At 36.6% G+C, this 15,583-nt stretch overlaps 1 protein-coding gene across 1 annotated transcript in view; it reads right to left on the bottom strand.

Annotated features, from left to right (window-relative positions):
* Positions 1–8,968: 8,968 nt before the first annotated feature.
* Positions 8,969–15,583, bottom strand: part of CCDC88A (coiled-coil domain containing 88A) — a 140,344-nt gene continuing 133,729 nt past the window's right edge. The window contains exons 27-29 of the mRNA XM_011957453.1: positions 14,513–14,593; positions 11,062–11,327; positions 8,969–10,858 (exon numbers count right to left, since the gene is read on the bottom strand). Coding sequence (XP_011812843.1) covers positions 9,866–10,858; positions 11,062–11,327; positions 14,513–14,593 — 1,340 coding nt within the window. The 3' untranslated portion in view covers positions 8,969–9,865. The remainder of the gene's footprint in view (positions 10,859–11,061; positions 11,328–14,512; positions 14,594–15,583) is intronic.

Here is a 15,583-nt window from a genome sequence, read left to right as displayed (position 1 = left end):
CTCCAGCCTGGGCGACAGAGTGAGACTCCGTCTCAAAAAAAAAAAAAAAAAAAAAGTTGTTGATAGTGGCTATTTTTGGGAAATGGGGATTAAAGAATAAGAACTCCCTAGCAAGATAATTAAAACAAACATGAAGGCAAAAGTAAACACTTTCCACTATTGGGGTTTGTTTATAAACCAGTGATTTTTTTTCCCAGTGAAAAATAAGCTAATTAACTTTCTATGAAAATATATCTTTACAAAATTTTAATCCAGAAAAACAGCTAGGGGTGGAATATATTATGTCATAATCATTGTACTATTAAAGTTACAGGCCGGGTACAGTGGCTCACGCCTATAATACTAGCACTTGGGGAGGCTGAGCTGGGTAGATCACCTGAGGTCAGGAGTTCGAGACCAGCCTGGCCAACATACTGAAACCCCATCTCTGCTTAAAATACAAAAATCAGCTGGGCATGGTGTTGTATGCCTATAGTCCCAGCTTACTCGGGAGGCTGAGGCAGAAGAATCGCTTGAACCCAGGAGGCAGAGGGTACAGTCAGCCAAGAATACGCCACTGCACTCCAGCCTGGGTGACAGAGTGAGACTCTGTCTCAAAAGAAAAAAGAAAAAAAAAAAAGTTATATTTATAGGCTGGCCTGATGGTAGTAAGTTATCTCAACTGATTATTCAGTCAGTTACAGATGGAACTCCTTGTTCCACTCTTTCCTCCCCTTCTACTACTACACTTGACTAGTCTTTAAATATAACTTTTTTTTTTTTTTTTTTTTTATTGAGACGGAGTCTCGCTCTGTCGCCCAGGCTGGAGTGCAGTGGCCAGATCTCAGCTCACTGCAAGCTCCGCCTCCCGGGTTCCCACCATTCTCCTGCCTCAGCCTCCCCAGTAGCTGGGACTACAGGCGCCCGCCACCTCGCCCGGCTAGTTTTTTGTATATTTTAGTAGAGACGGGGTTTCACCGGGTTAGCCAGGATGGTCTCGATCTCCCGACCTCGTGATCCGCCCGTCTCGGCCTCCCAAAGTGCTGGGATTACAGGCTTGAGCCACCGCGCCCGGCCTCACTTGACTAGTCTTAACAAAATATTATGTTTAAAAATGTGGTAATGGAATATACATTGTTATTAAAAAGGATTTGGGGCCAGGCGTGGTGGCTTATGCCTGTAATCCTAGCACTTTGGGAGGCCAAGGGTGAGGTCAGATTGCTTGAGCCCAGGAGACTGGTTTGGGCAACATGGGGAAACCCCGTCTCTACAAAACACATAACAACCGCGCCTGTAGTCCCGGCTACTTGAGAGGCTGAAGTGGGAGGATTACCAGGAAGTCCAGGCTGCAGTGAGCAGTGATCCTGCCACTACACTCCAGCCAGGGTGACAGGATAAGACCCTGTCCCCCACCCCCAAAACAAGGAAGTGTTTAGTCTTAGAGGTTGGAAATGTGAACAATTAGCCAGGCGTGGTGGCGCATCCCTGTGATCCCAGCTACTTGGGACGCTAAGACAGGAGAACTGAAAGAAATGTGAACATATGTGTCCAAGTTTCTTCTGTCCTCCAGGCTATACTAAAGTTTTGCTCGTCCCCTTTCAGTTTTTTTGTTTTTGTACCGAGTCTTGCTCTGTTGCCAGGCTGGAGTGCAATGGCGCGATCTCAGTTCACTGCAACCTCCACCTCCCAGGTTCAAGCGGTTCTCCTGCCGTAGCCTCCTGAGTAGCTGGGACTACAGGCGTGCGCCACCACACCCAGCTAATTTTTGTACTTTTAGTACAGACGGGGTTTCACCATGTTGGCCAGGATAGTCTCTATCTCTTGACCACATGTTCTGCCTGCGTCAGCCTCCCAAAGTGCTGGGGTTACAGGCTTGAGCCACCATGCCAGGCCTACTCATTCCCTTTCAGTTATGGCATCTGAGACAATATAAAATTTCAGGAAAATCTGGAGTCATCTGTTATATAAAAGCTAGCTCTAAAACAGAAAAGTTGACATTTTTAAAATCTCACTTAAATGTAAACAAAATCCTTCATTAGTGGAGACAGGATCTGATGTAGGCTATTCCTGTTCTTGTGGTCATGAAAATTCTAGTATTTCCTTCTAGTACAAGCAAATGGGATGGTCTTTTGTTTGTTTGTTTTTCTGAAATGGGATATTCTTAAAAGAACCACATTTTCCTAAGTTTGATCACTCAAAAAGTAGTTTCCATCTGGTAGAAATATTGTACTTAACCTGTACCAAGTTGTGTTACTAAAAGGCAAAATAAAAGTAAGGACTTTATTCTAAGGTTCCTCTTAGTTTTTACATACTCTGTATTCTATCTCTAACACAAAGTAGCTGTTTTAGGTTGCTCTGCATATGAAATGAAGGTACTAATGAATACACATAAATTAAGTACCTTAGGTGTTTGGTCTAATTGCCCTCCCCACTTTATGGTTAAAACAGGCCCAGAAAAACTGACTTGCCCAAGGATGAAGCCAGTTGCTTTGTCTCCTAAAGTCTAAGTGAAAATGAGAGATTCATTTGTGCAATCTATTAGACCACATTTAAACCTATTTTGGGACTGACAAAACTGACAGACGCTCTTTCCAAACCCCTAACACTTATCACAAAATGTTATGACAGAATCAACTAAACAAGGTCATTGGTTATGTCTGACAATAGTTCTCTAGGGAAAACGGAAATAAATAAAATAACACTTGGCTAAAATGATATCATTTTTAAATGATTACTAACCAGTTGTTACAAAAATCACCTCTTGGTTTTATTTCTTTTTATATTAGTTTGATACGTGAATGTTAGTCCAACTTAATTTTTGAAGGAGTACCAAAATGAAAAATGTTTTTTAAAAAACAGTGGTATCTCTTGTCATGATGCCTGTTGGATCATGCCTGTGACTGACATCAGGTATTGCCAAGTAATAAACATTTTGCCATTCAATTCTAAATCCCTTATTAGCATTAGTTTTAAAGGAAATGTTACAGCTTTTATATTATTTGATTTGGTATTTAATAACAGTTATAAGTACAATGGTAGACACTGAAAAAGAAAACCCTTAATAGAAAAGAAAAAGACAATTTAAAATCAGATTTTGTTGAAGGGTGTTATAAGTGCAACTTTATCCATATGCATTCCTTTTAAGGCATTTTCATTGTCCAGATATCTCAACATGTACATCAAGGTTTATATTATAAAATGGGCTCCTTTTGTATTCATTCAAGACTTAAAGAAAAAATACATCTCAGGACTAAGTGTAGCTGAAAAGAAAAACACAAAAATTCACCACTCACAAAAAGTAACTTAAAATACAAAAGTCATTTAGCATACATTATTACTCCCCATTGTAATTCCAGATTTGGTACAGTATCTTTTTCATTTCCTGACATAAACCATTAAGACAGCACAGGCTGTAGTACTTCATTGGGAGGTGGCTACAATTCTATAATATGCACAGTGATTTTAAAATAGGCTTTTAGCATGCCTTGCATGAAAGGTGCTACATACAAACCTGTTTTGTGAACTCTTTGGTAACCACCAATTAAAAAATTTGGACGAAAGCATTTCCACATGGACAGATTTGAAGCACATTATTGGAGCTCTGAACCAAAGCTATTACCCTGTATATTGATTCTGCAGTTTCCTTGGGGGTTTAGGTGTTGATTTAGAATAGAGCCAGATAATTTAAAGCATGCCAGGCCCCAGTTAAAACGGCTCCAGTTAGTTTCCAGTTGACTTTATTGTTGTTTGGCAGAAGTTTAAGGGAGAAGAGTGGCTTCCTACAAAGTTTGCTTCTCAAGATATATTGGAGAAAGTAAAATATTCATGTGGTTACTCTCATCTAGTCCTTTCTTGAAATGGTATGAAAAAAGTGTGATGAATATAATTGAGATTATTCATATTTTTGTAGTCTCAATGTGTTCCCTTGGTTGTCTCTTTAATTGTCCCTTCTCAGGGTCAGCCTACTCAGATTCAGTACTTTACAGGCTGTTTTTCAGCATTTTCTGCTTGAAGCACTAATGCACTTAACGCAGCATGTTCTCTATTTTAAGATATTAGTGTTCTGGAGAGGTCAAGCTGTGATATCATTCGCCCTCATTGGGCTACCTCACCACTCATTAAATTTCAGCTTTTCAGTAATTGTTCTGGGCTATGTTCTAGTTGTGCAAATTAGATGCTAGCTAATATAAATCTAAGTTACCCACTTACTGTATTTAGCCATAACATAATTTCTATGTTTACTTTTGTCCACCTAAAAATGAATGTACATTTTTTGACATGCAAGTGTCTCTAGACTGCTCTGACACCTATTACCAATGTGCTACTTGAATCCAGGGAGTTATGACAGAGAGAGATGTTTCAAAATCTACAGAACAGGTTTTAAATATTTCTGTTGTGCATTATTTGTATGTTAGTAAGAATCCTTTGTATTTACATTTACGTAGCACCTTTCATCCAAGAGTTTCAAAATGATTTAATGTTAACAGCATTTGGTGGTAAAACCTAAATTGAAGTATGTAAGTAAGTTCAAGTTCTCTTAAGTTCCATTTCAATTGAAACATGCTCTCTTTTTTATTGATGGTCTTTTGGAAAGTAGACTGTGAACACAACATTGCTACTGGCCTACGAAAGAGAGAGAGAGAGAAAGAGAGACAGAGGGAGACAGACTTTTCTCATGGTTACTGGGTTAGTGATGAAACCCACAACTCATAAACCACACACTACGGAATATGGAATTATTCCAAAAAGTTCTTTAGAGCTGGTAATGAAAGCCTAAGAAGTACACTGTTAAAAATTTTAAAAGTCAGTATCTTTCTCATTTCATTGAAGATTACTCTGATATTGATGTTAAATAATGAATTTGCATTAATGAGTATCAATGCATTTTTTGATTTCATAAGAAAATAAAACTGTGATATAAAACTGGAACTACTAAAAAAATTGATGTTTCCTGGGTTAACTAAATCTATTTTTTTGTGCTTCTTCCAAATGTTTAAAGGTAACAAACGCATACAAATATTTCAAAAGTACCAATAACAATTATCAACTTTAATGTAATATTATAAAGGAGAAAAAAGTCATTAATAAATGATAGCCTTAATTATAAATGAGTTTCTGGCAAAATGCAGATCATAGTAAGTTATTTACATTCTTTTTGCCATTAGAAAACTTCTTAAGCAACAGTCAGCTCTCAAGTTAAAAAAATGCACACATACATAACCCAATACCAAAGAAAAGAAATGAGTTAAAGCACAACAGCTTTATCTTGGGAATGCCATTTGCTGGAAAACCATCTTACTAAAAAAAGTTTCAGAAAACCACTCTTTACCGTGGATTAATGCATGTATGCTTAGTGTTGCTTAATGGGAAATATGTAAAGATTAATATCACTATAAATTTTTTATAACTCCTATTTCATTATGGATTTTTCAGATTTATCTTATAAACTGAATTTCTTTTGCATCAAAATAATTGGCTTTAAGAAAAAAAAGTACCAACACATGCAGTCTGCTAACCAAATAAGGCTCTGACATGCCAAAACAACTTTCTCTGTATCTTGCTATATAGTACATTCCACAAAATACTACAGCATTTAATTTAGGTTTACACAACTAAATATAAATGGCTAGATTTTGGCTAACACTTAGCAGAAGCATTAAGCAAACATGGATAAATTCATAAAACAAATGATGAAAAAAGCAGATTGTTCTTGGAGTACTTCTTTAAACACTTAACCTTAAAACATTTGGTCCTTAGTGAGAGAACGTCCTTTATTCAGTAGATCTTAACAGTACAAGGTATAGTAAGTCCTAAAACCTTTAAAAATTTTTGGCAGTTGAATCCAGTAGTGCTCCTTGATTCAAGGAATGAAGGTTTGTATTTCTTGCCTGCTCTATTCACGAAGGACTGTTAAAAGTCTCCTTAAAGATTTTAAAAAATGATTCCTATAGTTGCTAGGTGTCTTGTTACTTCAGAAATAAAGGCTTCATACTGAGAAACTGAAGGACACTTTTCTCTCTGTATTTAGTTGGAAGGTAGAAAGAAGAAAGAAAATATAAGAAAAGCTTGAAAAGAGATACAAAATACAGAGCAGTCACTATAAGAACAGCATGCACCAGATATTTCTATAAGAATGAGAATGACAGAAAATCAGAGATAATTTTTGAGTGGCTCATCATAGAATAGGCATTTAGTTTATTCTCAATAATTTTCAAGAAAACTGTGGGGAAGTTGTATTCCTACCACAAAAGGCTTCAAACTAAAAAAGTAATTCCTAGAACATAATTCACTAGTAAAATTAAATTTAAAGTGAGAAAAAAACTTAAAAACAAAAAAACTTGTTCCTTACGCTGACAAGTAAAAACCTATGGCAGCCAACTAATCTTGCTTCACTAGTAAGTAGAACAGAAAGTCAGTGAATTAAGCAAGCAATATTTACATCTGTTAATGCAATGTGCTCTTGTTTCACACTTAATTTGGTTAGTTTGTATAAATGAGACTAATCTCATTTACATTTTAAGCAGGAAACTCACCACTTGGCCCACATGTCATGTAGTGGGTAACAGAATTAGGAGCTTTGTTGCTCCCTAGACCTGCTTTTTGAATTTCTGCTTTCTTGTACTTTGTCCACATCTGCAGGAGAAAAGCATTTCATATTATTTAGTCAAAGATGAAACAAAATACAATTCAGAAGATAAGAAATGCACTTTCACTGAGTAGGGCAAGGAGAAGGAATCTGTAACTGGGAAAATTATTAACTGCATAGGCATCTCAATACTTAAAGATTGATTTTTATATTTTAAAGCTGTAAGTAATATTCCTAGGAAAGCTATAATTTTTAAAAAAACTATAACAATTACATTTTCCCCCCTCTTAGTGCCAGATAGCCTTACTATGTTTATTTACTAAATGGTCACCTATAGTTTTAAACATAATCTTGCATGTAGTAGCAAAACCATCTGGAATGAAATATTTGTATTATTTACTAAGAAAACCAGGGCTTGATGCATATTTTATAGGCAAATAATGTTCCTCCTTACATTGGTTATAGCTAAAATTGCTTTGGTCAAACGGGATGCAGTGCATAAGAATATGTTTAAAATTTCTAGAAAGGTAGGCCAGGAATACTGAAAGCTATCCAGCTTCATCATTAATAAAATTAGGATACTGAATCTTCGAATAGTTTTACAAATAATCCTTTGGAGAACTGGAGATGTCTTAGAGAAAATAAGTGCAACTGCTCAATTGAGTCAGAGTTGCTTCACTTTCACTTTAAATGAAATTAGTTTTTTAAAATTTGGGGCATCCATGTAAGATTTCACTTACAGAAAGTGTTGTTTTTCTTAAATGTTTGGGACACATTGGTTCCATATGATTTCTAAGGTATTTCCACCACTAAAAATTTGATTCCAAATGTTATGATAAAACATAGAAAAGAACTAGTGTTGTGCAGTCGCGGTGGCTCACGCCTGTAATCCCAGGACTTTGGGAAGCTGGTCAGGAGCTGGAGATTAGCCTGGCCAACGTGGTGAAACTCCATCTCTGCTAAAAATACAAAAATTTGCCAGGCGTCATGGCATGCTCCTGTAATCCCAGTTGCTCGGGAGGCTGAGGCAGGAGAATCGCCTGAACCCAGGAGGCAGAGGTTTCAGTGAGCTGATATCATGCCACTGTACTCCAGCCTAGGCAACAGAGTGAGATTCCATCTTAAAAAAAAAAAAAAAAAAAGAACTAGTGTTGTTTTGGGGAAATTTTATGACGCCACAGCAGGTGATGATTTCTGAAGTCTAGATTGTATTTTCCAACAGTCCTCAGGACACATGGACATGATACATATTTCTCTTACATGCACAGTGTATGTTTTTTTTTTTGAAAACATGCTGCATATATACATATAGCTATTTGAGTAGTAAACAGTTCTTTTCTATAGGTCTAATTTTGTAAAATAATCACATAATTTTAATATCATAGCATGTGATTTTTCAATGAATTTTGAATGAATAAATATATTTTAAAGTGTTATGGTCAGAATTATGATATCTAAAAAGTTGAAATAGCTGTGAAATAATCTTTGACTCAGTGTGGAAAAGAAATAACACTAATTATAACATTTGTGTCATATATTGCCCCCATTTAATTTCAGCTATGTTTACCATTAAGTTTTATTACTGGCTTATGAAAAAGCAAAAGGGAAAATATTAGCGCCAAATACATTTGAAATGTTAGACTGACCAGGAGGTAACTGACGATAAAATAGAAGGATGCAAAAAGTATATTAGGTGGTACTAAAATACAATTCTTTGATTGTGTTCATTTGATTACCTGCACCAGAACTATTTTTTTTTTTTTGTAATAGCTATCAGAAAAAAAGTATGATTAAAAAGGAGACAAATTTCATTAGGCAAATATTCTCTACATATTTTTTCTTTGGTCCAGTTAATAACAACTTAATACAGTAACAACAAGTATAATATAATTTCATCCCCACATGCTCACATTTCAAGGCGTTCCTTCCAGGTGCCAGGCTGAGTCATTATCAGTAATATATAGGCTAAATCCAAATGGCAAAAAACATTCCAGAGAGAATGCTAACATGTATTCCTCTGGAAGTAAACGGATCAGGGTTATGGGTTTTTTTGTTTTTAGCCATTCTGGGAGTTGGAGATTCAAATTTAGCTAATTTGCTTTAAAAGTGCTGTGAACACAAAAATAAAACTTCTTTGCACTGGAGTCAAAGTTAACAAATATTTTCTCTTTTTTTTTTAAGCTAAAGAGTTTGTACATTCTTAGTTCTAAAATTTGTTCCACTAGAAACATACTTGTTTAAGTGGTTACAAGTTCTAATTTTACATTTTAGTGTGATTATTCATTTTTAAAAATTGTTTTAAGGGCATACATGTGTAATTTAATAATAGATTAATTATAAAAGTAACAATTTTTACCACTTTGTAAACTTGCTACCCTTTTTGATTAGAAGTAAAAATACAGATTTCCAACACAATGAGTATGATTTGGTTTATTTCTCTTTGACTCTATATGAAAAAAAGAACTAGAAAAACGATTGCATTAACTGATTTCAAGTATAGAAGCCATCTTGAAAAAAAGACAGTTACTTGAGCTCTTGTATTTATCAGATGATGAAAAGTGCAGAGAAGAAACAATAAATACAAATGTTCCTAGTCACTGTGTAAATCACATTTAAATTTAATGGGGTTTCCTAAGAATAACACTAAGTTTATAAGTATTAACAATCTTTTAAATCTGAAAAGTGTTTTATAAATATGGGTATTAGTTACTATTTGTTATATAAAATATTGAATTATTAACTCTTTCTTTAAAACAGGACAGATGGCCTAATTAAATGACAAAAGAAAACATCTTTTTACATTTTCCCTCCCGATATTGTACATGTACAATATAAAGTACACATTCTGAAAGAAAAAAAGGAGTGAGAGGAAGAGCAAGTGATGGGTGGGAAGAGGAGGAAGGGAGGTGAGAAAATGAACTTTTTTTTTCCAGAAGCAACAAAGCAAATATGACTTGGAAATGTCTTCTTGGTAAGACACCATGCAACTGTTTTAACATGCTTCTGGATATCAAAGTAACAATCGTATCAGGCAACAAAAAATGTGAAGGAGGAGCATGTATGGTTAAGGTTTTTAAAGGCATGCAGCAAACGGACAAAGCAATTAATATTTCATGCAGACTTTGGTGTGGTTACACATTCACATTAATACACATGCCATCATGTACAGCTGAACACTGTGCAACAATTTTAAATAAAAAATATAAACCTAGCCAAATATTTTGTTAACAGCAACTTTTCAAATATTAGAGAAGCAGTGTATATCAAATAACATCAATATATTATATTGTGCAGTTTTGATCATATACAACCATATTCATACCAAACAGTTTGATTATCCTCAGAAACCAACAATGCAGCTTCTGTGTCATCAGGACAGAGGCATGCAGGAGTGACAAGATTGTTGCTATTTATAGAAAACTGTAGGTTACTGTTACTAGGGTTCTGATGATCAGAACACTGTTCATTTTCTTTCTGTGCAGGTTTATCCAAAGAGGCAGAAGCCTGGTCAGTTATTCTGGTGACTGGCCTAGGAGGTAACCCACTTATGTTACTAACTAATTCTGTATTCAGGGATAAGAATGGCTGAGATGAATGGGCCACAGTAAATGGCCCTATGCTATCTTTTGCCAACATTCCGAATGCATCACTAGGCATCTTAATAGTGGCAAAAGTTTGGTTTAGAAAATGTGACCTGTCTGTTCTTGAATTTCTAGCCTGCACATATAGAGACTCAGGCATGTCTATAGCGAAATCATTTTGGGCACAAGAACCTATAGTATGTGTTGGGCTGTCAAGTATATGAGAGGACCACTGGTGTAAATGGTACTCACTAGATGCTGCAGTGGTGTTGCTGTCAGCAGCAGCTGGTGATGAGTCAACTGATATAGGCAGTCTACTGTCCTTGGTCAAAAAATCATGGATGCTTGTCCTTCGTGTAGTTCCTTCGGCAGTTGAGATCACGCTGCTTGCACGAGGTAAAGTGGCATAAGGGTTACTATCTTTTGATTGTCGTGACAGAGAAGATTCTTTTACTAATTTTATCTTTCCTTGAGTGCCTGGTGTAGGTTTTCCTGCAGAACTAATGAAGTAGGTATCTTCAGTTTTTCGAGGACCAGGTCTCAAAAACTCAGGCTTAGTTGTCCGTCTATCATAGAAGTCCCCTGGGGTTTTTCCACTTACTGACCTGGCCAGACCACAGCTAACTGGTTTGTCTTTTCCCAAAAAGTCAGAAGAAACAGACAGACTTTTCATTACTTCATCTAAAAGATTTTCTTGACTTGAGGACTTTATCTGTTTTAAAAAAAATTCAAAGCAGATTAGTGAATATAGTACCATGTTTTTACTTTCCTGATTTAGCAGACTGTGCAATATAAAATTGTGGGTATCTCTGAATACTCCTTAACTTAAAAAAAAAAAAAAAGCTCCGAAGTTCAATTATAGAAATTTAACTTGTAGTGTTCATCTAAATTAAGGTCATCATAGATAAAACTAACCTGTATTGAGGTAAGCTTATTGCTTTCTTCCAAAAACTGTTGTAGAGTAACAACTTCACTTCCAGGGGAACCAGTTTTGATTTTGTGATGTCGACTCTCCAGTGTTTCAGATATTTTGTGTTGGAGCACTGGACTTGATCTGGTCTGTCTTTTCAAGTACTGGATTGGACTGCTACCACTGCTGGACCAAGCCTCATGGTCATGAAGCAGGCTAAATTCTCCACTGCTGTGGCTTTGTGGCCTGCTTTGGTTATTAACTGCACCTGCTTTTGGAGTAAATGGGGTGTTGAGATTTCAATAATAGAAATGGGATTAATACTTTATGAGTAATAACATTTGTTGACTGTGTCCTAATGATATGAACAGCCAAATTTACTTTCAAGCTTTCTTTAGAAATGCTTAGTAAACAATGTCCATCTTTTATCAGTGTAACAATTGTCTGCCATAGCCTGCTTCCTTATTTTGTCAAACTGACAACTATTGTAAACTCCACAAGGGCAAAGATTTGCTTTTACTACCATACTCAGAGCCTAAACAGAGCCTCATACAAAGCATTCAATACATTTGATGAGTAAATGAATGAATAAATAAATAAGTGAATAATTCATTTTTTTAAAAAGTTAGGTTCAAATAGTTACAAAATGCCTCACAGGCCAGGCGCAGTAGCTCATGCCTGTAATCCCAGCACTTTGGGAGGCTGAAGCAGGCGAATCACGAGGTCAGGAGTTGGAGACCAGCCTGGCCAATATGGTAAAACCCCGCCTCTACTAAAAATACAAAAAGTTAGCCAGGCGTGGTGGTACACGCCTGTAGTCCCAGCTACCCAGGAGGCTGAGGCAGGAGAATTGCTTGATCCCGGAAGGCGGAGGTTGCAGTGAACAGAGATCGCACCACTGCACTCTGGCCTGAGACTGTCTCAAAAATAAATAAATAAAGTAAATAAAATAAAATGCCTCACAATTTAGGATAAGAACATGATTAGATGAAATATATATATATATACACACACGCGCACACACACACACACTTTTTTTTTTTTTTTTTGAGATGGGATCTCGCTCTGTTGCCCATGCTGGAATGCAGTGGCACAATCACAGCTCACTACAACCTCGGCCTCCTGGGTTCGAGTGATTTTCTTGCCTTTGCCTCCCAAGTGGCTGGGATTACAGGCATGCGCCACCATGCCAGGCTAATTTTTGTATTTTAGTAGAGACGGGGTTTCACCATGTTGGCCAGGTTGGTCTCTAACTCCTGACCTCAACTGATCTGCCCACCTCGGCCTCCCAAAGTGCTGGGAATACAGGCGTGAGCCACCATACCTGGCTCATTAGGTGAATTTTATATTATTTCAGTATGTTAAGACCAAAAACTGTTCTAAATGCAGAAAATTCTATTTTAATTCTTTGCTTATCTAAGAAGTCCTCATTACTACTTGAAGGCTTCTCTGTTCATCCTACATAAGTAACTTTAAACATTTAAAAAAATTTAAATAGCATACATATAAGAAAAGTTAAATAAAGACATGAAGCAATTACTTACAACATTTCAGTAAAAGTATAAAATGAAATATGTAGTGCTTTATTCTTTTTTAAAAGTCTTGATCATCTTGCTGTCCACTGTTGATATGATGCCTATATAACCTTAAAAGACTCAGTTGACATTAACAACTATATAAAATGCAAATTAGCTAGTTCTAGAATACAACTCCCTCAAATCTTGGTGTTCCTTAAGAGTACTGATTTGTTTTGATCACTAACAAACTGTACATCAAAACAGAAAATGCAACTTTCCATGGTTTCCCAGTCACAGAGAGTAAAGTGGGCCACGAAAGAATTTGGCTCAAGTTATGTAACATTTTACAAAAGTAAGAGTTTCTTAAATTTTCAAATCAGAAAAAAAATCATATTTTCAGACTACATTTTTCTACTGGATGTAAAAACATTTGTAATTAAATAATTTATTTCTTTTAAGGCTAGTCAAATGAAGTAGTGGGAGTGGGGAAGGAACAAAGAAATCTGAAAAACATGATACAAATTTTTTAAAAATCCCACCTCAAAATTAGGTATTTCAGATCACTGTACTAATGTCATAGCATTAATTGATAAAATAAAATTACAACTGAGACAAAATAGTTTTATAATACAAAAAGGAACAAAACAAATGCATTCTTTGTAACCTGACAATTCTGGAGTACAGAGAATAACTATGATATGTTGGTTAAATAATTCAGAGGCTGGATGAGGTGACTCACTTGAGCTCAGGAGTTCGAGACAAGCCTGGGCAACATGTTAGAAACCCTGTCTCTAACAAAAATACAAAAAAACTAGCTGGGCATGGTGGCATGGGTCTCTGTAGTCCCAGTTACTCGGGAGGCTGAGGTGGTAGGATCGCTTGAGTCTGGGAGGTGGAAGTTGCAGTGATTTGAGATAGTACCACTGCACTCTAAGCCTGGGTGACACAGTGAGAACCCATCTCAAAAAAAAAAAAAAGAAAAGAAAAAAGAAAACCTTCCAGGCCAGGCGTGGTGGCTCACACCTGTAATCCCAGCGCTTTGGGAGGCTGAGGCAGGTGGATCACCTGAGGTCAGGAGTTCAAGACCAGCCTTGTCAGCATGGTGAAACCCTGTCTCCACTAAAAATACAAAAAATTAGCTGGGTGTGGTGGTGGTTGGCACCTGTAGTTCCAGCTACTTGGGAGGCTGCGACAGGAGAATGGCTTGAACCTGGGAGGTGGAGGTTACATTGAGCTGAGATCACACCACTGCACTCCAGCCTAGGCGACACAGTAAGACTCCATCTCAAAACAAACAACTTCCAGAATCTGAGTAGACAGAATACTTTGAGGAAAAAGTTATCAGTCAAGGTTTCCAGACATTTACTTAAATACCTCACCTTGGAATGCATATTTAAACATTAAGAAAACAAATCTTGAAATAATTCCTTACATGAGCCAAATGCATTCATGTAGTTCTTGTTTTATACACACACACACACACACACACACACACACACAAATAGTTGTTTCTCAAATTAAACACAAAATCCATCCCCTTATTTTGTGGATAAATTAAGTCAAACATATTTCTAAAATATGAGTAATGTGAGTTCAATGTCCATGCATCATAAGAAAATGAAGGACAATCATTTTCACGTCAAAGAAAAAATGTCAGTAAAATAAGGACCTATAGATAATTTTGAAGTATAAATATTACCATAAGACTTTTGTCTGTGAAGATGAAAAACTGAAACTAAATAACTGCTCCTGTTTTTACATTTGTATACATTGAAATACATTTGTATTACAATGTGAAAAGTATAAAATGTTCCAAACAACTATGTTCCAAACATAGATGATTTGGATTTCATGCTTTACCCCAGAAACTTCATCCCATCTCCCACCTTTAAATACTGGAAATGGATGGAGTGCATTAATAAATTTACCTACAGCATACCTTTGACTTCATGTAGTGAAGCATTATTATTGCTATTGCTAGTGGATGTTCTGCCACTATCAAGGCTGGCTGGTCTTGAAGCTAAATGAAAAAACCAGGAGACAGTGTGATAAAACTTCTAGCTGATGATGCTGATGAGCTTTTACATTCTGATTACAGAATGCTTTGAGGAAGCAATCATGCATACTTTCACAAGATGAGCAGGCCCACAGATAAGAAAGCAAATTTCCAGATAGTTCATTGAGACACGTTAGAACAGGACACTTCTGAAACAATAGTTGAGATTCAAAGAGGAGGATAAAGTGCATACTCAGATCTGAAAATGAGTTCTAAATGGATATGCCAGGAGTGTTTTAGTTGAATAGAATGACATATCCCCCAGATCCCCCAAAATGCTACTGATTGGGTCACTTACAACAGATCAGACAAGGAACTCTGCACATTGCAGAGATATCAAGAGGAGGGGGAATACAAGCATCTATACAGTTAATGTCCTGTATTCCTATCTGTAACAAGGGAAACAACTGTATAGTTAACACTGCCCTATGCTAACTCTTAAAACCCTGCTTACATTAAAATTCCTTTAACATGTTATCTACTTATTGCTAATAGTTTGTAATCCCAGCTACTTGGGAGGCTGGGATTTTCCAGACAGAAATGGAAAAATCTGAAATACTCAACATTGCCCAAAAATTGGTTTCTTTTTGAGTCAGAGTCTCGCTCTGTCACCCAGGCTGGAGTGCAATGGCACAATCTTGGCTCACTGCAACCTCTGCCTCCTGGGTTCAAGCTATTCTCCTGCCTCAGCCTCCCAAGTAGCTGGGATTACAGGTGCCTGCCACCACACCAAACTAATTTTTGTATTTGTAGTAGAGATGGGGTTTCTCCATGTTGGCCAGGCTGGTCTCGAACTCCTGACCTCAGGTGATCTGCATGCCTCCGCCTCCCAAAGTGCTGGGATTACAGGCATGAGCCACTGTCCCTGGCCCAAAAATTGGTTTCTTCAAGTTCATCCTTTAAAACAAATATTTTTAATATTTTAAACTAGTATTTTAAATTGGCATTTTAAAC

The sequence above is a fragment of the Colobus angolensis genome, unplaced genomic scaffold (genome assembly GCF_000951035.1).
Source record: "Colobus angolensis palliatus isolate OR3802 unplaced genomic scaffold, Cang.pa_1.0 Scaffold442, whole genome shotgun sequence".
In the NCBI taxonomy this organism is placed as follows: domain Eukaryota; kingdom Metazoa; phylum Chordata; class Mammalia; order Primates; family Cercopithecidae; genus Colobus; species Colobus angolensis.
This window is presented reverse-complemented; position numbering and strand designations above follow the sequence as displayed.